At 41.1% G+C, this 23,372-nt stretch overlaps 1 protein-coding gene across 2 annotated transcripts in view; it reads right to left on the bottom strand.

Annotated features, from left to right (window-relative positions):
- The window catches only part of TMEM255B (transmembrane protein 255B), a 64,214-nt gene that overhangs the window by 7,365 nt on the left and 33,477 nt on the right, over positions 1–23,372 (bottom strand). Inside the window, exons 5-8 of one of the 2 annotated variants that reach the window (XM_027647573.1) lie at positions 8,969–9,049; positions 6,698–6,783; positions 3,099–3,258; positions 205–213 (exon numbers count right to left, since the gene is read on the bottom strand). In XM_027647573.1, coding sequence (XP_027503374.1) covers positions 205–213; positions 3,099–3,258; positions 6,698–6,783; positions 8,969–9,049 — 336 coding nt within the window. The remainder of the gene's footprint in view (positions 1–204; positions 214–3,098; positions 3,259–6,697; positions 6,784–8,968; positions 9,050–23,372) is intronic. The other variant, XM_027647576.1, reaches the window with a different exon arrangement.

Here is a 23,372-nt window from a genome sequence, read left to right as displayed (position 1 = left end):
ATTGGGAAAAAAAAGGCAGCAACCCCCTCCCCAAACCATCAGTAATTCAGATTAATGCAACCCTAAACTCCCAGAAGGCAGATTCCTTGGCAAGGTGTGTCAGGAAAACATCCAGAAGTCATCAGATGAATACTGGGACAGGGCAGGGAGTTTCTAGATTAACTCTTAGGACCAGCAAGTGAAGTTTTCCATGCAATTCCTTACCTCCGTCTTCTGTAAGAAATAATCACAGTGTGTTATCATTTTGGAAACTGCAAGTCCATCTATTTAAGTTATATATTAATCTGCTTTTTGTTAAAGGTGATTTTAAGGTAACTGCCCAGCCAGGGTCCTATATCCAAGCACACTGTAGACCTGAAAAGGAAGGTACCTGTCGCAACCACTGCAGCCCCACGGGTTACACAGGGGCCACTGAGCTGACACCTTGGGAGTCAGGAGAGGATGAAATGTTTCCCAATGAGCCAGCACGGCCCCGTGGCAGCAAGCAAAACTACAGGGAGTGTGTCAGTCTGTAGGGAATTTGTCACAAGAAAGAAAGCCCGCAAAACCCAAAACAACACTTTTTTTTCTGTCCAGGAAATATGATGGGTTTAAAGGCTATGGCACTGTTTTGCAAACTCTCCCCTTTGTAGCATGTTTTGGCTGCCAGTATTCCCGAGAGATAGACATGATGTTTTCTGGAAGTTTTTGGAAGTTAATTCCAGAGCAATGCCCTGAAGCGTTTCAGCTGGGCTTTGCAACTCTTCCTGCAAAATGCTAGTGAGCACTTCTGTGGGAAGGTGACATCCTGAAACAAAGAAGTTCTCCCACATATTTTAAAGGGTTTCTTTCCTTATTTCAGTCCCATGCTCCTTTCTTTCCCTCTTCTGCTTGATGTTTTCTTGGCCCTGTCTTTCCCCAAGAGTTACTGCTTTTCTAAGGCAAGGGAGTAGCAGATTAGCAAACCAGCTCTAGTACATAACTCAAAAGAACCTGAAAAAGCACAGGTAGGAGCAAGAAGTGGTCACTGCATTTTGAATTGCTGCTTCAGTAAGACTTTCACATGCACAGCATGGATCCTGTGCTGAGGTGACTGACACAAACTCATCTTTCCCTTGAACTAGGAGTACCTTTTCTTCTGCTCACACTGAGAGGAGACATTAAACAACTTATTCAGGTCAAGTTTTTACCTGGAGCCTTGACAGACTTGCTCCAGCCAAGCTTGGGGGGAAGCTGCTCATCCACTACTGCTCCAATTTCCTTGCACAGCTTTATGCCACTCAGTCAAAAGGACCAAGACTGTGACCCAGGCTCTGCCTCCTAGCCAGGCAATGTATGAGGTCACGGAGATCCCAGTTCTCCCAGGAACATCTCCTTGGCTTGATATCCTTCACATGCAGTGCAGTGATGGCCCCGTGAAGTATAGAGCTGTATCTGGGCTAGAGCTTGCCCTGCTACAATGCATCAGCCCAAATCCCATGTAAGCCTTGGGTTGAGCAAGACATTAGATGGACTTGGGCTGGCTCTCTGTACCTTTTCCCATCTCAAGAGAGCACTAGCAACTCCAACAGCTGCACTTGCACCCATCTGCTAGGCAGGGGAAAACACTTAGCGGCGCTAAAAAGCTGCAATGCTCTCTCAGGGACTTAGTGTAGATGACGCTTCATATAGCTGTTCTCTCCCTTATTTCCCACTGTGGTTGCTTCTGCCATTGCTTCTCTGATGGGTAGGAGATGAATTAAGGTGGGAAAGCTGTCACCACTCCCTCCCACTGGGCAGCTGCGACTCTTTACTGGCTGGCTGCAATCTTATCAACTTCTAGCAAGAGTCCGCTGACTTAAATTTGGTAGCTCAGCTGCACAAATCTTCCATAGGAAAGCTCAGTGTGCTCATTTTCCTTAAGGTAGAGAGGGAAATATTTCCAGGAAATTTTGCAACTCTTAACAGAGATGAAATTCAAATAATTCATATGGCCCTGCTCTCTCAGGTGGTTTTAAGCACCCAACACACGTTGTAGCTAGGCCAGGTATGCTTGATGAGGAACTCTGGGTGGTCAGAGCCAGGCCTGGACAGTCTCCAGTCTGACTGAGTCCTTGGCTCACTGTCTGCTAGCTCTGAGCAGCACCTTCCCTCTAGTCTGCCCCTCCTCCTGCCCAGATGTACATCTCAGCTATCTCTCTTGCTTTCTCTTCCCTGCTCCATCCCTCTCTTACTTTGTTTTACCTGTCTTTTTATTGAGTTTTTGCCTCTGGAATAGCCACCAGTAACATCATGGATCTAAGGTGATCTGTGCTGCTATCACACCTCCCTTTGGCTCTTGAATTTCACTTCCATCCCCGCACCTCCACGCATTTAGTTTGGAAGCTTTTTGGGCTGGGACCATCTACTCCTCTGAGAGCCTAATCAATCATCAACCCCTTTGTTGGTCTTTAGGCACTGCTTTAGCAAACATGACCAGTGACAGTGAAAATCCCAGGAATAGCAACTTCACCCTTTTAATGTGTAAGAAAATCTAGGTGGATGAAGCATTGTATCAGATAATCCCTCCTACCTAACAGCCTCTTCTGGCTGCAGTGTTGCACATCAGCACAACATGGTGGTGTGGCACAGGCAACAATTAGAGGGTGACATTCCTTAGTGAAGCAAAAGAGGATGTTAATGTGACTTGGGTACACAACTGTTTAAATAAAAACTTGACTGGTACTTCAGAATTCATCTCCATTCTTGGGGAAAAGAACTACGGAAATTAAACAGTCACACCTAGGACTTGAGTTTTACATGTTAGCTACAAACTAGCATGCTCAGACTCTGTGCTTGCCCACATGTTCAGAGATGAATTAGAAGGAAAAAAAAGATGCCACTAAGTGAATTGCCAGCATTTGTTCAGACAGGCACCTGTTTTTTCCCTTCTATTCATGTATTTGACCAGGCTTGACCTACTTAGCTGTGAGCAGTTGGCAATAGCTTAGCCTAAAGATATAACTCCAGACTCCCAGAACACAGAGTAAACATGTTCAAAGTGTCTCCTTTGTACACTTATGCTTCCTTGGTTTTAACCCATATGACAGTGTCAACAAGCCCAGACATCCGCACATAAGGCAAGAGACTGTGAGCCTTACCATGTCTTTAAAAGCCCCAAGAATGGCTGCTGTAATAATGCCCAGAAACAAGCCAATGATGTTGAGGACTGTGGAGGACCACAGCAGCCTGTACAGGTGAACCACGTCCTGACAGCTGCTGACGCCAAGAAATTCATAGTAGCTGGAGTACTGGTCTGAACTGAAAGGGAATGCAGACAATGTCACTGCAGTGGGAATGGTTTTGCACACAATATAGAGCTCTAGAGGATCTGAATCCTTCCTGCTTGATTTCCTGTTTGGCAAAGTACTTCATCCATGCTCTCACCAAACACTGCTCAGAAGAACTGGATAAAGTTCTGCTGTAAAACAGGTTCTGCTAAGGCTAGCATCAAACATGTAGTCCAACTAATACCAACTCTAGTTTTGCTGATCGGTGGTGTTTATCAGCATGGACTCTTTTTTAATTTTTTGCTCAGGGCCTCTGAACACAGGCACAGTGTTGGTATATGGATGCTTGTCATTCAGCTACCAGCTAAAGCACGCTTGCCTTTGATTTTTTTCACAGCTCACCTGCTGGCATTTCTGAAACTGGGAAAAGCAAGTTGCTTAAGCATTAATTCAACCACAGGAAGGGAGATTTTTCTAGCTGGCTACATTTCTTTATGGTGTCCGTGGTTCCAAATTAAGAAATGCAACACAATACAGTATAAAGATTTGTCTTTACACCATGGACTATCCAGAAATCTTTGTTCATATTTCTACACCACACTAGTTATTGCAAATCAGGCATGTTTAAGCTTCATTGTCTTGCCAAAAGCCAGAAATATCCTACAGCAAAATTTGAAACCACAGATTCCTGTAGTTCTTCCTGGTACCTGCCTCTAATTCTAGCCCACTAATGAGCTCCTAGGGCAGCTATTTCAGTTGGAAAGATTTTTTTAAATGCCAAGCCTGTTTTCCCACTGTTAGGAAATTGCCATCAGATTATAGCGGAAACCAGAAGTGACCAGTTTGTGCTCAATCTTCTGTTCCTCCATTCCCAGCGCATGGGGCAGCAGTGGAGATGGTGGTTAGGGAAAACTCTGCAGAGGAAGGTAGCAGCATGGAGAAACCCACAATATTTCTGGGAAGAACCAAGGCAGGCATAGTCCTATCCAATCAATGGCTTGAGGGCATGGTTCTGGCACTGAAGAACCACTACTGTTGAGTTCACTTGGCCACTATTATGAGCCCGTCTTAACTAAACAAACCTATAACTTCAGCTACCACGAGGCTGAGGAAATCTGACTTGTGATCCTGCCCACATACCACTCTATTCCATGGCTGAGAACAAGCCACTCTGTGTGACTGTGTCTAGTCCTACTTCTCTTTAGCCATCCTGTGAACTGGAATTGCTAAGTCTCTAGAGCAGCATGACTGCTTATTTACTCTGAATTTGTCCATGCCAGTGCCATAAGATCTTGCTGTCCACTGTGAAGGACACACATGTCTAATTGTATCATGGAATACTATCACAGCAGTGATCAGTCCTAGGTGTTTCTGACAAACTCAATGTCTTAGAAAAATGGCACTGAGGATCTCCATCTGGAGGGGGAATATGCCTGAGCTCTCCTTGTTGTTACCTTATGCTTCAAGCAGCAGAGTTTCATGCACTTTTCTTTGATAACTCTGCATACTTACAGCCCTTTAACACTCCTGTTCTTTTCTGTATTGAATTCTGATGTTTGATTCAGTGTTAACATATAGCAGTTAGCTGTGTACCATGGAAGGAAGCATTCTCAGAATATACATTGCAAATGTATATGCAATGCATTGCAAATATGGTGTTCCATCATTTTTCTGTCATAGAAATGCCTGATGCCTGATTGACTAATGTAAGGACTTTTGTGCTTGTTGTCTGTCACAGAAAAGGTCCAACAGTTGTGCGTTCTCTACCTTTCCCATTTCACTTGTTTTGTATAACTGCATCATATCCAGATTTAATATTTCTTACATAAGCAAAAGATTGTAACATTCGTAGTAGATTTTAATCCATCCTGTAGACCTGCACTCACTTTTTGTCTCCTATCTGCATGAGAAATATGCACGCATAGATAACTTACCCCTAGTCCCAAATGTCATTTTTCACTTCTCTAGTTGAGCCAGGAACTGGGCAAGAGCTACTTTGTTATGCAGAAACCTTGATTGTGCCACCCTTGTTTCCCTACACCCAAAATGTTCATGTCTGGCAGGATACTAGCCAAGTCTTAGAGAGGACTGGGGCTATAAACAGCTGCTAGCATATGAAAAGGAGGCAAAACCAAAATAAAACAGGAGATGTAGGAAGGAAGAAAGATGAGAAATACATGGAGGATAAAAAGGAAAATTGACTGTCAGTGAACTGTAGAGGGTTGCAGAGGTTACATGAGAGTGCCTGGTAAGATGATTGTGAGAAATAAATAAGATGGTTTTATTACAAGCAGGGATTTCCATAGTTACCTCATGTTGAGATACCTGGAAGTCATTTGGGGAGATTGAAGAGCCATTTTTGTGGTCAGGAGCTGGTGGGTTGCATGTTGTTCTGGTCACTGTTACTGACTGCTGCTTACTGCCTTGTTTGGTGTTCTTATTGTTCGGGTGGTTCTGATCACTGTTACTACTGCTGACTTACTGTTTTGCTTACTGGTACAGTAGGAAGGCGAATCGGAAAGCATGTAAGGCAGTGAGACCAATTTGGGCTCACTGCCAGGAGACCATGTGGCTGAGGGCAGGGAAACAACCTCATAGGTGGATGGGAACAACCAATGAACTGTACCAAAAGGCAAAGACTAACTTTTGAGGAAGAGAGTAGCAGGGCCTGGCATGGGAGGGAATTGTTATATAAATCAACAGACCTTAAAAAGGCTTGTCCTCTCCCAGTCAGGTGTGCTCAAACCAGGTCACAAGTTTGGTGCAGCCAGTGTTCTGCTAATAAAGTTCTTTGTTTCACTTTATTTGACCGTCTTCTAAGTCTAAATTAGAGATATTTCTCACAATGACACAAGGGCGTGTAGTGATTGGACAAGAGGGAATGGCTTTAGACTGAAAGAGGGAGGAATTAGATTAGATATTGGGAAGAAATTCCTCACTGTGAGAGTGGTGAGACACTGGAACAGGTTGCCCAGAGAAGCTGTGGTTGCCCAATTTATGGAAGTGTTGAAGACCCGGTTGGATAAGGCTCTGAGAAACCTGGTAGGTGTCCCTACCCATGGCAAGGGGGTTGGAACTAGATGATCTTCCAACCCAAAACATTCTGTGAATCTGAATCTATGATACTGAGGTGTGCAAAGGGTGACTCAGGCAGAAGACTTATTAAATCTAATGGGAAAATTGTATTGCCAGACCAACAGTATATCCGAACAGGACTGTGACTGTGATCAATTTTGATCACAAAGCAAAGAGCTTATGGATGTGTTTAAAGAAAAAGAAGCTTAAATAATATCAACACTAGTAAACAAGTCCTGACATCTTCTCTGCTGTCATCAGGACTTCAATTGCAGAGGAACTGGACTTCTCAGCATATAAGCTCCTTGTGTTGCTTCTCCAGGCCCTATCATTTACAAGTAAGGACAAACAACCAAGGATTTCTTACAGGCCATGAACTGCACCCAGGTACTTACTTCTCACAGTTGTACAGATCACAGCAATAGCATGTGTTACTCTTTACTTTCAGCTGGCACTTGCTGTTTAAGGTATGACATGTCACCTGCCAAAAAAGAAGAGACTGACCTTTATTCTCAGTGTTTCAGTGTTGTGTAAATCATCCTACTGACCACAGAAAAAAAGAAACTACTGCAGTGTCAAGTTTTATTACCTGTTGTGCAGAAAGGTCCTGATATTCCAAAATCTACAACCACAGGCCAAAAGGACATCTCTGAGCTCCTAGGTTGTTTAACCAGGATGTCAGCCCCAGAGTCTGAGGGCATTTGCACTACGAAGCCCAGAGCCCCCAGCACCAGCCTGCAGTCAGGGCTTGCCAGAGTTTTTAAGCACTTTGCTGCACTGCCTGGTGCTATTCTGCTGAGAGCCAGAGTTTGCAGCCATGAGATTTGGATCTCTACAGCTGTGGTGTGGAGACCATGTCTCAATGTCTTGAGAGATACACTACAGAAAGTCACCGAAGTGGATAAGAATACCAGTCCATTATAGTGGTGAAATGGGCAAAGGAGTCAATTTATCTGAACGACTTCCAATAAATGTGAGCTCTCTCCTTTCAGTAAAAACCTCCTGAAGATGGAAATAATTAGGAACACCAGAAATAACAATCTCCAAACTCACAAACAAAACCATTCAGAAAAGATCCAAGCACTCCAGTAAATAAGTACCATTTACTGCAAGCTTTTGAATAGAAAACTGGAAAGGTTAATTTGTGTGAGCAGGAATTCGAGGGATGGACAGATGTTAGAACAATAAAGGCAGGCACATGTACACCACTTTCTATCCAGACAAGAAATCATTTTAATGACTCTTTAAGTGTGGTAAGCATTAATCACTTCTATTTGGCACTACAGACCAATTGAAATATTTTATATGTAAGGCACTTTTTTTCCCCTAAGATTTTTAGCTTATTGACATTGAAATCCTGGAGAGCTCTCAGGTTTTAAAAACTAGCAGGTCAGAAAATACGTTATTTCTCTAGCTTTTATTTTGATGTCCCCTGCTCACTAGCTGGCTAACTTTGGAAGAGGAAAAGCCAAGTACAAATGCCATGGATCCTTAACTCTGAATTAGCACATGCTGACTCTAAATCAGTGGACAACCAGACAGGCATGTTAGCAAAAACTACCCACGCTTTTAAAAGATACACTTTTTTTATTGCCAGAATAGAGGAAGGAGTTTTGGGTGGCCCAACTTCAGACGTTCCCAGAAGCAGCAGAGCTGTAGAAAACCATCTGTCTGGAAGCTCAAGGCTGGGGTCACCCGCAAGGAGTTGTGGTCAGTGTGACACCAACTACATGCTTATTACAGAAATCAGAAGCATTTCTCAGGCTATATGTCTGAGTGTGCAAGCACACTTTAGAAGAGGATGGAGTAAAACTTAAAAGTGTTGTCACACTTCATAAGTTTTTCTGGGCAGGTCTTCAGTCAAGGAGATAATTGAAATATTTTTGTCATACATTTTCTGGAATCAAAAACGGGGTGCCCTAGCAGCAAGATTTAAGGAGCTGCTTAGCCTGTTAATATACTTTGCTAAGCTTTCTAGAATTTTTGGTGGTAACACTCCCCATACACCTTTTTTAGCCATAGGAGGGATAGTGATGAAGGACATCTGGCTTCTTGAAGATTATATCATTGTCTAACTGTTCTCAATGCTGCTCTGCCTTTCTTTTCACCACTGATTTACCATAATAATAAAATAGGAAAAGAAACTAAATCTGGACTTCTCAGGAGGCTAGCCATTTGGATATGGGCACTTTTCCAACCATGTTGATGTCATTGAGACAATAAAAAAACTGCATTCAGACCATTGATGGTTTTGGCCTGTGCTGGATAAATACAGAGATTTGAAGTCTTCTGGACAATACAAGTGGATTAATTTAGACATTTCCTATTCCACTTGGAGTCTACAAAAACCTCCTTAGAGAAAGATGCCAATGTGACAAACACATTCCAGACAACTATTATACAGCATAGATGGACTGGGAATCATTCCAGTCCGAGTAATGTACTGGATGGAAACACCAATGATGATTCAAAACCCCACTGATTGTAGTGATTTGCAATGATCAGAGGCTTGGATAAGCAGGGAGTCACTTGTGGGAGAAAGAACAGTGGGGTTTCTCTCTACCCATGACCTACATGCACAGACATGCTGTCAAACATCTACCTCCCTCCTCCCCAGCCCCTCAAAGCACAGCAAAATAAACACATGATGAGGTGAGTTTGTTTACCTCTGTCTGGTAGGCATCATATAGGAATCCTATTCCACTTGAATAAAACTGGCACCTTTTGTTATACAAAGGTCTGGGTTCCTGTAAAGAAAAGAGAAGTCAAAATAGTAACTGGTATGGAGGAAGTGTGAAGGCACCATGTCCTGTGTCCCCATGCCAAATGCTTACAGCTCTGTGGAGCCAAAACCAATGCAGTCACTTGGGTAAGCAGCTCACACACCCCCGTGTTGGCTTTCTTTCCAGAGTGGCTCTCCTCTTTTCCTTCCTCACTCCACCACTAAGTTATGAGAGTATCATTTATTTTTTCTCTGTATTGATCACCACTATTAAGAAGGCATCACCCCTGGCATTTAACCACTTCCTTGCTTGATGTCAAATAGTACTGCTCTATGAGAATGGTTCAGCCACTCTTTTTTCTGGTACAGTGTCTTACCGAGCGCCAAGATTTACTTTGCTGTTTTCAAGATATGGGACTTTCTTTTTAAGGGATTTCAACAATATCCATAAAGAAAACGAAGTAAATTAGGTAATACTTTGAGCTTACCACTTACAACACACACTTAAACCTCCAAAAGCAAACCAAAGAATGATGAAGAAATTAAGGCATAAAGAGAAGGCAATTTGCACTGTTTGTTTTTGCCTTTTTATTTATTGCAAAATATGTGTTAGCTGTTCATATTTCATATTTTGCTTGTAACAGTTCCCACAAACTGATATAAAGGAAGAACACAATGAAATATCCTTGGCCAGATGGAAGATATGTGTTTCTGACCTTGGCAAATGGCCACTCTGAAGGCTAGAGGGTGCATACCTCAGCGAGTTTCAAGATTACACCATATTTGCCTTGGGAGGATTTGACAACTTGAGTCCTCTGTGATTCAATGTCTATCCCAAAGCAGTGTGGGAATTACTTATACTTGGAAAAAAAAAATAAAAAGAGACTTTTTCAACTTTCTGTCACTTACCTAGTCCTGATCTGTGCCTTCAAAAGGACTCAAGTCCTCCCCAGTATGTCACACAGACCACTTCCAACAGAGAAGATGGAAACTCACTATCTGCCATCCCCTCTTTCCATACTAACTTACAAGCAAAGGACTATTTAAGTTGTTGGCAGAAATCTGCACTGATTAACTTCCACTGCATTTTAAAGTGTTAAAATCCACCCAGGAATAACACAGTAATTGCAGAAATATCCGCACTACTTTTGACCAATTTTGAGTATTCTAAGCTTGTTGGATTATGAAGTGTGAACTGTATAAATTTGCTGACTCAAAATACATAGTTAGTTAAAATGCAGAGCTAGGCAGGAATGCAGACAGATCAATGAATAAAAGCTCCTCCATTAGCCTGTTTTCCTTTTTGATTACTCTGGCAAACCCAAGGAAGTTTGGACACCAACTCCCAAGGGTTAGGGAAAGGTTAGCTTCCTGCATCTAAAAATATTAATTTATATCACACAAGTGTAAGAAAAAACTCTTTAGTAACTCTTTTTCTCCAGAGAAAAAGCAAATACCACACAAAGAGCATGCTGTATCTTGAACTAGGTCAACATCCTTCCTTAGTCTGGGAAAGCATTAGCCTTTAGCCATGACTTCCAGGGACAGATCTGGCTGGGAGGTCTAACAGGGATGTAGTTTCTCTGCCAGAACAAGGAGCTGACAAGGAGAGCTGCTCTGCTGGATCTCAAACTTACAAACAAGGAAAGATTGGTCAGGGATGTGAAGGTGAGGGGCAGCCCTGCCCCTAATAATGAGGTGGTGAGGTTCAGAATCTGGAGAGGAGGGAGCAGGGAAAAGAAGGATCCCAATCCTGAACTTGAGGAAAGGAGACTTTGGCCTATTCAGTGATCTGCTTGGAAGAATCCCATGGCATACAGTCCTGGAAAGCAGTGAGGTCCAGGAGAGTGGGATTCAAGGTTCACCTCTTCCAAATGTAGGAACAGCTCATCCCAACCAGCAGAAAATCAACCAAAGGCAGAATGAGGCCTGTGTGAATGAACAAGGAGTTTCAGATGTAACTCAAACACAAAAAGAAAGTCTACAAGAAGTGTAATCAGGGGAAAGTCACCAGGGAAGAAAATAAATAAATTATATAAGCATGCAGGGATGGGGTTAGGAAAGCCCAAGCCCATCTGGAATTCAATCCAGCAAGGGCTGCAAAGGACAAGAAGGGCTTCTATGGGTGCATTAGCAGCAAAAGAGAGATCAGAAAGAATATGTGCACACTACTAAATAAGGCTGGCAACCTGGTGACAAAAGATATGGTAAAGGCTAAGGTGTTCAATGCCTTCCTTGCCTTAGTCTTCAGTGAAGACTAGTGGGAAAATTTGGGGCAAGAAAGACTTACCCTTGTTGGAGGAGGATCAGGCAAGGGAACATTTAAATAGACTGGTGATACACCCCATTTTCATGAATGGCAAAAAAGAGAATCAGAGGAAGGTGATGGAGAAAATAATCTTGGAAACCATTTCCAATCATCTCAAGGACAGGAAGGTGATTGAGAGTGTTCAACATGGATTTACAAAGGGAGAATCATGTCTGATCAATCCGTTAACCTTCTACAATGATGTGACTGGCTTGGTGGATGAGTGGAGCTTCTCACTCATCTGCTTCTAGATGTTGTTTATCTTCCCTTCAGTAATGCCTCCAACAGTCTCATTCTTGCAGACAAGCTGATGAAGTATGAGCTAAAAAAATGGACAGTGAGGTGGACTGAATGCTGGCAGAACTGCTGGGATCATGGTGTTGTGATCAGTGACATGAAGTGCAACTGGAGGTGACTCAATAGTTGTCTATTCCAGAGGTCAATGCTAGGGACAATATTGTGTAACATCTTCATTACTGAACTGGATGATGGGTAGAGTGCACCCTCCACTAGCTACTAGATGGCACAAAACAGGGATGAGCGACTGAAACACCAGGGGACCATGTTATTGTTCAGAGGGACCTGGGCTGGAGGAATGGCCCACAGGAACCTCTAGAAGTTCAGCACAGGGAAATGTCAAATCCTGCACCTGGGGAGGAATAATCCCATGTACCAGAAAAGACTGGGGCCTGACAGGCTGGAAAGCAGCATCACCAGCAGGTATATGGAAATGATCCTTCCTCTCTATTCAGCACTGGTGAGATGTATCTGGAATGCTGGGTAAAGTGCTGTGCTTCCCACTACGACAGAGACCATGAACATGGTCTGTAATTAACACACTGGAGCATCTGTCATAAGAGAGGCTGCTGAGAGCTGAGACTGTTCAGCCTAGACAAGAGAAGGCTCCCATGTACCTCATCAATAGGTACCAATACCTGATGGGGTAAAGAAGATGAAGACAGATTTTTCTCAGTAGTATCCAGAAAAAGGACAAGAGGTAATGGGCACAAACTGAAATACAGCGAATTCCATTTAAACATAAGAAACTTTTTCTAATTAATTTAGGTGATTAAATACTGGAACAGGTTTCCCAAAGTGGTTATAGAGTCTCCATCTCTGGAGATACTCAAACTGGACACAGTTCTGAGCAACCTGTGCTAGCTGACACTGCTCTCAGCAGAGGTGGTTGGATTAGAAATCTCCAGAGGTTCTGCCCAGTCTCAGCAACTCTGTGATTCTGTGAAGATGGTCAGAGTCTATGTCAGGGTATGAGCACACTAACAAGTTCTCTCGAAGTATCACAGGCTGTGAATTTAGCAGACATAACTTAGCACCTGGAGACAGATATTCCCTGATCTTACCTTCTGGGCACTCATGCCCTTATTACAGGTTGCTGGTGAGTAATACCACCGTATCACACTATGAGGCTTTGTCTGACCCCAAATGCTAAGATAATCTCCACAGACACCTCTGTATCTTGTTAAAAGCAGTGAGAGAGCTATCTAATCTGCCTCCATCAAGTACAGAAAGACCCTCACTTTGGTCCTGATCTCTTGGCTTACACAGTTTTAGTACCCTTTACAACTCCTTCCTCTTAAAAAGAAATTAGTCCTTTTATTGGTTTGGTCTTTGAGGGAGAAGACAACATGTTTTTCATCCAAGTGTGCTTATGACTGGAAGCAGCTCTGTTCCCTGGGGAGAGAGGTGATTGATTAATTCATACCAGCTATTATCATTTCATATTGCTGTGCAGCAAAAAGGTCAGAGCTGCGACATGGAAGCGACCACTGTGAATACAGTTAATACATTTGCATGCACAATCATGGCAAACAAGTACCTTCCTTCATGCACCTAATTTTGAACAGCAAGCCTGCTGCACCAGTACAGCCAACCTTGTGCATTCAGCCTGTTCTTCTAAACTCATCCGTATGTGCAATCAAAATAAATGAGTGATGATCAAGTGTACAGAAAGAACCAAGATTAGACAACTGTTGACTTTGTCCAGACACCCATAGAATTTAACACCTAAAGCACAAAGCTTTAAAGTAGAGGTGTATTGGGGATGCCTAAAGCTTGCAATGGTAAAAGCTTCCATTTGCATGCCATAGAGGTGCTGTGGGCTGTCTCTTGGCTAAGGCATTTATATGAATAACGCACCACACAGATATTAAAAGGTGTTTAAAAATTATCACACCACATTAGCACCTGTTCAAGTCTCTAATACCAAAGGCAAATGAGACATACTTTAAAGCTATAAAAGTAGTCCTAACAGACTGCTCTTAAAATACTTCATGCTGCATACAACAGAGTGTGTATGAATATAGGATATCTACCAGTCCTTGGTTCTTCTTGATTCTACTGCTTATAGCAATACTGGTAGAGACACAGCTTTTACATACTGTATATCTAAGTATATATATGTATTTCATCTAATCACAGTAGCTTTAAAGTATATAGCAACAATATTGCGATTAACTGGTTTAATATTCTTTGGTACCAGGAACTTCCTCAATCACTATTATTGAAACAGAGCTATGCAAAACCTCCCAGTAATGTGTAATATTAATATATTAATATATAATGAATAATGTATTCCCTTTCTCTGCTTCTTTGAGTAACTTTCTTTAACTGGACATGGGCAGATGGGAAAGTTCTGTTGGTTAGAGCTCTGCTGATATATGCAGAGGGCAAAATATGTAGGCTGGCAAAAAGAGGAAGAATTCTGTATAAAAATGTAGTTGTATGCTTGCTTTTTTTAATTGATGTAAAGGAAAAATGCACAGGTTTTATTCAATCCTTCTGAGCACTGGAAAAAGATGATTTCTTAGCTAATTATGTGTGACTGTGTGTATACTGGCTAGATACAGTCAGATTGCCATCAGTCCAAGTTTAGAACATTTCCAGACATGTCGAAAAAAAATAAGGACACCCTGTAATTCCCTTTAATTTCAGACAAATCCAAACTGCTCAGCCTTGAACATTACAGGGCAAAATGTAGCTCTCCATCTCCTTGCAGTTTTTTTTCAATAATTTTCTAGTATGTGTATTAAAACCTGAGAGTGATAAACAAATGGACAAGAGGGAAGTTTTTATGCCAAGGAAAAGAAGATTTGGTCCAAATATAGAGGGTTTTGGTTTGGTTGATTCCTTTAAGAGCATACAATGGAAAGCCCATGTTCTCTTTGATGGTGGGAGCATTGCAATATATTTTTTTGTGTAAGAAAAGTATTCTTTGAACAGTGTCTTTGGTGGATTTGATAAAATGTCTGTGGGGATTTGAAGGGTTCTTATGTGAGGTACGGAAAGTAAATATTTCTATGCCACTTTTTGTTTCCTTGGAGAACAGATGTATTTTGGATAACATAGGGAAAATTCCATCTCCGTTATGTGTAAGATCACTTTCAGAAAGCTGAGATATAGCTTAAACTGTATTGATTGAAATCCATGCTATATTTTACAAAACCTGGATAATAATTTAGTGAAATAATTATATAGTGAGGGCTATTTTTTTCCAATTTCAGTATTTATTTAGTTTTAACTTCCATGGCTTCTAGAAGTGTAGCTTAATCATTGCCAGGGAACATTCCCAGGCCTGAAACTTGACCATGTAGCCTATTAAATTGTTAGAACCATGCCAGTGATGGCTTTGGCCTGGGCAAACTGTCACTCATCCAAAATAATTTCTGGGCATGATTTGTAAATTAGCATGGGCCAAGAACTATTCCCAGTAAGTAATTTGGACATAGCCATTTACACCCAGAGAGACTTTGAGAGTAGGGATGTGGGCTTCACCATGCCAGTTGGCCTGGGAAACACTATCCTGGGCACATGTAAAAGACAAATATAGATAAAATTGAGGAGTCCAAAACCAGACTAATGTTTTTTGTGGCTCACTAACTTGAAGTTTTTAATTTTCCATTTTTGTAGGTCTTTTTCATCTACACTATAGCTAGCAATGAATAGGAGAGGTATAGGTGCCAAGGTTTAAGTTTAATCCTAAAAGCAAACTGAAACGTCACCCTTCAGTGCCAGCTCAGCCCTGTGCCAACATTTGGGTGTTCTGGAGATTATAACTCCCTTCAAGATCAGGTTCTGTGATAACTTTCTGAAAGCAGGCATGCAAATATGAACAAACAGAAATTATAAGCAACAAGCTTTTATACCTTTCTGGAGGCTGAGATGGAGGGTAGGTATCTGTGTCTGCCCTGCACTGACTATCTGAGAGCATATGGCATATGGGAGCATACAAACCTGAGAGTTTTCAGACCAAAGAAACTCATAAAGAAGGTGCCAACATATTAGGAGACTGGGAAAGCAGGCAGAATGAATCACTGTCTGGGGACAGGTGGTTGGATCCTGCCCTGTACAAATAACAAGAGGAAATGCTATAGGTCTTTTGTAATTCCTGTCTCACTCTGACCAAGGGCTCTTTCTCAGTGTTTTTCAAGAACGGTCTCAAATGAGATGGGTGTCTCTGAGAAAGACTGCTAGGAGATTCAATGGATTTATAGGAATGATTAATTCAAACATTTTTGTACTTTCACTCGTAAACAAAAGAAAAATGACCGCTGTGATAAGATGACATTAAGGAACTTCTGAGTCTATGGTTATCAATACTGAAGTGAGGGTGGATAAGCTTTAAAGAAAAAAACATTTTATATTTCTGCTTGCTCACCAGGCTTGCAACCTCCACATAAAGCACATGATCATACTTTCTGGAATCAGAAAAAGGATGGATTTTTTTGACAACTGTTTTGGGTTTTTACTCATTGGCAGCTAAATGTGCAATTCAATTTTCAGTTTGTAATTTCTGGAGCAGAAGTGGCTTTCAGAAAACAATTTATCTTGCAAAATTTAATGATTATAAGAAAATACCTGAAATAATACCTTCTGTACTCTCCAAGTCCATATTTACAAATATTGAATCCACATCAACTACTGGAAAACAAACTAATTAAAATAACTATTTTAAGCTGGTTAGTTTCCTACAGACCTGCACCTTCCCTTGTGTTGTTAAAGAATCTTTAACCTCCTGGCAGACCAATAGAACGCCTTATCCATAATTCATGAGATGTTATATTTTTGTACACATAGTTTACATGTAATTATTAAAATACTGCTCCTCATATGCCTCATTGACATTTATTTCTGTCAATGCAGTAACAGCATTATTTTCATAACCTCTGTATTTCAGACACCAGCTAGGAAGAGAGGGGTCATTGCTCACTGCACTGCAGGATTCTCCAGCCAGGACAGAGCACGTGCTCCCACAGGAAAATGTGCCTCCTTGGACAGGCCAGTGCCTTGGGGCTGCCCACCACCATCATGGGGCTCAGTAGGTTTCTCTCCCTTCAATATCTGGGGCTGCTCTTAAGGGAGTGCCAGGCACTTCATCAAGTGGGCCTCCAAATCTTTCCATTTCAGAATTTCAGGAAGTTTTCTCCACTATGATACTAGTGTCTGTTTCCTACTTTTTCTTCTGTGTTTTGTCCTCTTGACAGCATCACCTTGACTAACAATATAGAAAGTCCTGGGCTGTCAGAGTGTGCATAGTGCATGCTGGCTGGGATTTGGAAAGGTGAGTGATAAAAAAAAAAGAGAGCAAGCCATTTCTGGAACTCCCATGTCTAGGCTGCTGCACAGACATGAGGTTATGCTTCTTCCTAGGGCTGCAATGGACTGGACAATCAGGAAAAGAATGTTTTCCATCTTTTTTGCTATTTTTTTCCAAATTCAGCCAATAATTAGCAAACTATATTAAGAAACTATAATCCCTCAAATTAGGTTTTCACATGTTCTTTTGACCTAATCTGCAGACTTGGCTAGTGTGTGTTGATTCAATTTCTACATGTATTGCCCCTGCCTTAAGAGTCAAGGGTTTGGAAATGTACAGTTGAACAAACCCTTCGAGACGATGCGGAGTGACACAGAGAGACAGGATGGTTCTGTCCATGCCATACTCCTGCTGTAACTACAGCACATTAGTGATCCTCTGGTGCAAATAATACATTCTAAGTGTTGCATAAAGACTTAAGAGGCAGTTGTGACAGTATCTTGTTACATGCTTTGGGTGAAGTCATGCCATGAGAGTAATGCTGAGAGTTCACTCCAGACTGCAGTCAGCAGTTGCTCTTTTTTGAGCTTCCACATCTGCCTTGCCTGAATTTAAGAGCTAATCTTCTTCCAGAAATGCTGTGCTCCAGCCTAGGGACCCTGCATGTCTTGTCCGCTATGCTGAAATAACCCAACTGCAGTGCCAAAAACAGGAAAAGCAGCCGATGGGGCTTAAAAACTTTGCTCTCACAAACCACATTTACTTCACATCGTGCTTTCCAGAAGCTCTTTTTAGGATTTCTATGTAATTTGAAAGACTAGATCTACAGAATCTTCTTCTCTTAATGTTTGTGAGCAGTAGATATTCATGTCAGGTCTTTCAAACCAGTAAATACTTAAGAGTACCTGTATACTGTCATGGGTGAAAAACACGCATACATGGATCTGTCTCACTCTGTATTTCCTCACTGATTTTTACTTTGTGTAAATATTTTGTAGTGATAGCCTCAGCCTCACTCTTCTTTATTTCTATGAGGTCTGGTAGTACTGCTACAGTCAAATGAAAAGCCTCCAGATGCTGGAGCTGCCCCATTGCTAGACGACGTGCACATGCAGGTTGCTTCTTGATGTGGACTGACAGGTCTGTTCTCAGATATAGATTTACTAGGAAAGGTTAAGTCGTCTTCTTTCAATGACTTTTGGCCACACTCTCTGTGGCACAAAGGTGGGAGGAAAGGCCCATCAGCCTTCCAGAGCAGATGGAATGCAGTGGAACAAGCAGAAGAAATGGGAGCAGACTCCCCTGCACATCCCCAAGGAGGTTCAGTGGCTCCAATGCCTTTGACTGGTGCAGGCACAGGTGGTGGCAGGAAGAAAAGATGTGTGTGCAGAGCTGCTGAGAGACACTGTGCCTGTCTTGTTGCAAACTTGTATGGCATCAGAGGCAGCTGCTCTGGCTGGGGGATGAGGGGCCACACAAAGGTCCAGTGAGGATGACTACTTCTGCCTTAATACCCCAAACCTCTGGCAAATCCAAGCCTGGCACTGCAATAGGTCTGCTTTCCTTTAGTCAAGTCTTGCTAGCCAATGTCTCTCAGGATGAGGTTGCAGACCTTCCCATAATACCTGCAACAGCTATTTTGCATAGTTAGAAACTTAGATTTACCACTGACTTTTACACAAGTCTCTAATGATGTAATTAGCTGATATTATTCAAGGCTGTAATTTTACTTATTGCTTCATGCAGTTAGATATTTAATTGCTTATTATAGTTGATTACTTACATTGATTATGTTACTTTGATTATAGGGTTTGTTAAATGACCTGATTTCTGTGTCTTGATTATAATAATGTTGTGCCATATGAGTAACTAACGTTTCCACAAGAATGCAAGAAATGTTTAGTCTGTTTCTCATCACATAACTCAAATACAAGAAAAACTCCTCCATCCCCTCCCTTTTTCCTCAATGCTATCATAATATGTAATAAATATATAAATCTCCAAGTATATAAATCTCTAAGAAGTGTCATTTTGCAAGACACTAGCCCTTAGACATCTGAAATACTGAATACCCTGATGGCTGAAACATAGGAGGATTTCCTTTATAATGCTCTTGAATTTGTTTAACATTAAAGAGTGGGAAAAGAGGTTGCACTACAAGCAAAAAAGTTGAGTAATATCTATATATTGAATATCTACATTTACAAATGAAATGCTGGACGCTTAATTAATATTGCAGTGATGATTTTAATTTTCAGGGCATGGTACAAAACATACCTATTATAATTTAAGTAATGTAATAACACCTTTATGTATGAAATTTTTACATTAGGTATTGAGCAGAAAACAGACAGAAAGTATATGTTTATGCCTAGCAATGTGCCATCAGAGCTCCCTGTCATCCCTGTAAAGGAAGACCTCCACCCCCACATATGACAACACACTAGAGGCCAGGCGGACAGGGCTCATCCAAATGGGAGGGACTGCAGGACTAGGCCCCAAAATATAAGGTAAGCCTAAGGAGTAATGGAAAGATTAAACAATTAGTGAAATGGTTCATGTATACCCTGACTGTTCAGGTACAATTAGCTTTTCCCCATCTCCACTGGCTTGTCATTTTGAAGCTCGCATGCATTTCAGAAGATCAGAAATACATGGTGTTCAGTGAGAGGTAAAAATGCCACTGGACATACTGATGGCTGGGAATGTGGAGAGAACTGCACTGAGGCACACACACAACAAAATTCTAGGCAGATCTGGTAAAAAAAAATCTAACTATGTTACCTTCTTGGAATTTATCATAAAAGACTAAAATATATTACAAGTGTGAACTTCCATAGTCTATCAATGCTTTTGCAACACATTTTAATAAGCTCTTAATAGACTCATAAATAATCATCAATCAAAACTTTGTCGAATCCTGGGAACACACTGTTCATGGACATTATATGCAACTGAATAATCATCCATCCACAGAGAGAGAAATTCCTGCTACATGATATTATTATTCATACTATTCATGATTTCTTCTTAAAGATGAAGCAAATAAAAGCTTTTCCTAAGGCACACTGCAGCATACTTAAACATCTTTAATTTTACCCTAGTAGAATTGAAGGACTTTTGTGTGCTTTGCTAATTTAAATGCATGTGCATAAACAACACTTTTTCCTTTTTGTTTTATTATTCCACTAATTTCTGCACTGGGCAATTCAAAGCCCTGTTTTTCCTTTGACAAATGATGAAAAAAATCGCCAAGTATTTTTGCTGTAGTCTGAAGTCTGCAGGTGGTTACTGAAGTCTGCAGGTGGTTACTTCCTCTCCCTCTATGTATCTGTGTAGAAGCTTTGAATTTTTTTCATAGAATAGAAGCATGTGTGGTTAGTCTAGAAACATTTCTGAGAATAGGAAACAATTAAGGAAATCATCTTCTGCTGGCAGTGCATGAGAGATTATACTTTTTGGAGCAGACTGCAAGCCCTTTGACCAGTCACCCACCTTTCTTAGGATTAAAGTGTAATCAACTTGCTTTGTATGTTTTGCATAAATTCCATGATGGCTAGTGCTTTGTAAAAAACCAAGTAAAGATGGAAGTAGACAGTAAATCTTCCCTGATCCAAGCTGTTATTGTACACTGCTAAACAAATTCTGCCCTCCCTGCACCACATCTGATTTTTGAATCTATAGAAGCCACACAGATGCAGAAGACTATAATCTATATACAAATGCAGTAGATAATAATCTATGGAAACTAGAATACCAGTGTAATTTTAAACTGGGATCAAATGCTTCTCACTTTCTCACATCTTATATTATTTCTTGTAATAATAATATGATTGTTAATATCATTAAAATGTGTAGAATTTCCCTCCATATCTCTGGAGCTGATTTAGAATATACTTAGTGGCATACATAACTATCTAAGCACACTGGGAGCAAAGCTACAAGAAAATGTTCAGACAGAGAAATTGGAAGTGCCACATTTGCTATTGCCCTAGTGCACTAAAAATTCTTCCCTGTTGTAGATTGACATTGTGCTCTTTGTGCAATAGGATCATGCAATTAAATGGCAGTGGCATTTAACCATTAGCTTTCACATAATCAAATGCATGGGTCATTCTCTTAACCTTTTCTCAGAGCACAAACTCCCAATTTAAAATAAAAGAGTAGTCTTCCCCCCTCCCTATTGCATGAATTGCAGTAAGATACCTCTTACTGCATCCGCACAGAATTCTTCCCTCAAAGCTGCATTGCTGCAGTTTGAGTGACCAAGTAATGACATTAATGAGGGTCCTCACTGTGGGCTGTTACATCTCAAAGAGGGAAGCCAATGGAGCAATATTTATGTCAAGGAGTTAGGGGATGCTGGACCAATCCTTGTTTTTACCAGTGAAAGCATTTGTCCTACACAGTGGTGCAAATAGGAAAGGAACTGGGAATTTCTCTTTTTCCTTCTCATCAACAAGTGAATTGTTCTTTGGCGGTGTGTATGCTGCCTAATGGTTTAGACATTTCTGTTTGGTTGGCACAATACCAGCCCTTTTCCCTCAGGAAACAAGTCAGAGCAGAGAAGAAAAAAGGGATTTTAAAGAATTCACAATTTGGCTAAACCTGAAAGGAATTTCAGGGGAAAAATAAGAGCTGTATAACCAGGGGCCTTTGTCCCTGCCAATGTGAGAGGCTCTGCAAACTGGAGGGGTAATCTTAAGATGTTCTCCAGAAAAAAAGGGTTGCCTTTATTTTTCTTACTGCAAAATATCTGGCAACCAAACCAATGCATACTACCAGTTCCTCTGCAGTGTCAGTATATTCAGGCTGTACGCATCATGCTTACCTGTCTGGAAAGAAAGGAATATCAGATTGCAGATTTGTGGGTACAAAAACCCTGAAGCTCCTCCCTGTCTCTGTGTTCTAGACAGAAATCATTAGTGAAATGACAGTTCTGCTGAAAAGTCCTTAGATGCATCCAATATACTCATCACTGGGTTGTCTTGTATATTATCCAGTATGTGAGGAATAGTGGTTTTAGTAAAGATGTTATTTCAGTTATGTTCATGTTAAAGATTGCATTTCCTCTGTTGATCTGAAGACCAGCAAACCTAGACCAGAAATCTTGATAAATAGTTTTCAGGTGGTTTTAATCTATGAACCCTTAAACATTTTCCAGCAGGGAACAGGTCCGGGCACCACACAGGCAGATCTGTAGACAAGAGGCAATAGAGTTTCCACCTGACTATAACAATAGTTCACAGGACCCTTTTTGAAGACACTGCTCTAGAATGACCTTCTGAATAACAAAGACTAAATAATTTCATCCCAAGACATATGCATCAAGTTCATAACTTCCAGAGAAGCTTCACAAGACCATATAAAAATAAGATTGAGATTGAAATATTTCAGTGATGGAGAACTATCCATTACCTTGACGAAGCTGTTTCCATAATTCTTTATTGTCAAAACTGTGTCTGTTTCATGGTTTGAATCTGTTTAGTGTTGACTTCAATTCACTGCACTTAGTTCAGTTTTGTTCAAGAGACTAAAAGCCCTCTGCTCTCAGGTAACATTTGATTATGCAAATACCTCAGAGAGGACAATATCAGTTCACCTCTCAACCTTTTCTTTGTTAAATGAAATAAATCAAATTTCTGCGTACTGTTTCTAAAGGGTACCACTCCAAATTTTAGATTTTTACTCTCTGAACTTCTTCCAAGTCAGTAAGGTCCTTTGCAAAGCACCAAAAGATACCAGAGCTGGAGTCAGTAATCTAGCAATGGTCCCACCAGCTATTCCTATATTGCCCAATAAATGCCAGAGACGCAATCCACATGGTCTCACCATTTTGCTCACATCAACGCAGCTTAGCATCATCCATCTAGTTCAGATTTGGTTTCAAGATAGCTTGTGGGGGTGATTTGAAACTGTTCTGCGATGTCAGTATATTCTCTTCTACTAGATTTCCTTATGGCTTCTGTTGTGATGCTTTTGACTTATGCACCTCTGACTAATTTATCTTTCACGGGACTGGGCATTCCCAAGCTGTAATGCACTTCACAGGGAAAATATATGTGAGTACAGGAACAAAAATGATAGTACAACAGGCTTTGAGCTTTTCGGGCCTTTCAGGAAAATTCTTTTTCCAAGAAAATTATTCACCCTTTGATTTAAAGTATGCTCAACTGCTTTCGGACGCATGCGAATGAATATGCTACATGAAATGAAATGCATGCTACATGAATATGGTCATCTTGCAGTACAAAGAGAAATCTTGGCAGATTGGGTTAAGCTGTTTGCAGGAGTCCTCCTTTGCTCCAAGTCTTAAATTAAGTTCATAAAAAAGAATTAATCCCCCCTTGTAAATAATTGTTACTCTAAGAATGCTACCTGTGCTTCCCATCTCAGTGTCAGATGTAAGGTCTAATACTAGGATTAATGCTGTGGGATAGTTGGCCATCGGCATGTCAAAATGCACTGCTTGCAAACTTCAGCACT

Source organism: Corapipo altera, unplaced genomic scaffold, assembly GCF_003945725.1.
Source record: "Corapipo altera isolate COAL_440 unplaced genomic scaffold, ASM394572v1 0, whole genome shotgun sequence".
In the NCBI taxonomy this organism is placed as follows: domain Eukaryota; kingdom Metazoa; phylum Chordata; class Aves; order Passeriformes; family Pipridae; genus Corapipo; species Corapipo altera.
The sequence above is the reverse complement of the archived record's forward strand: the minus strand, read 5'-3'. Positions and strand labels throughout refer to the sequence as shown.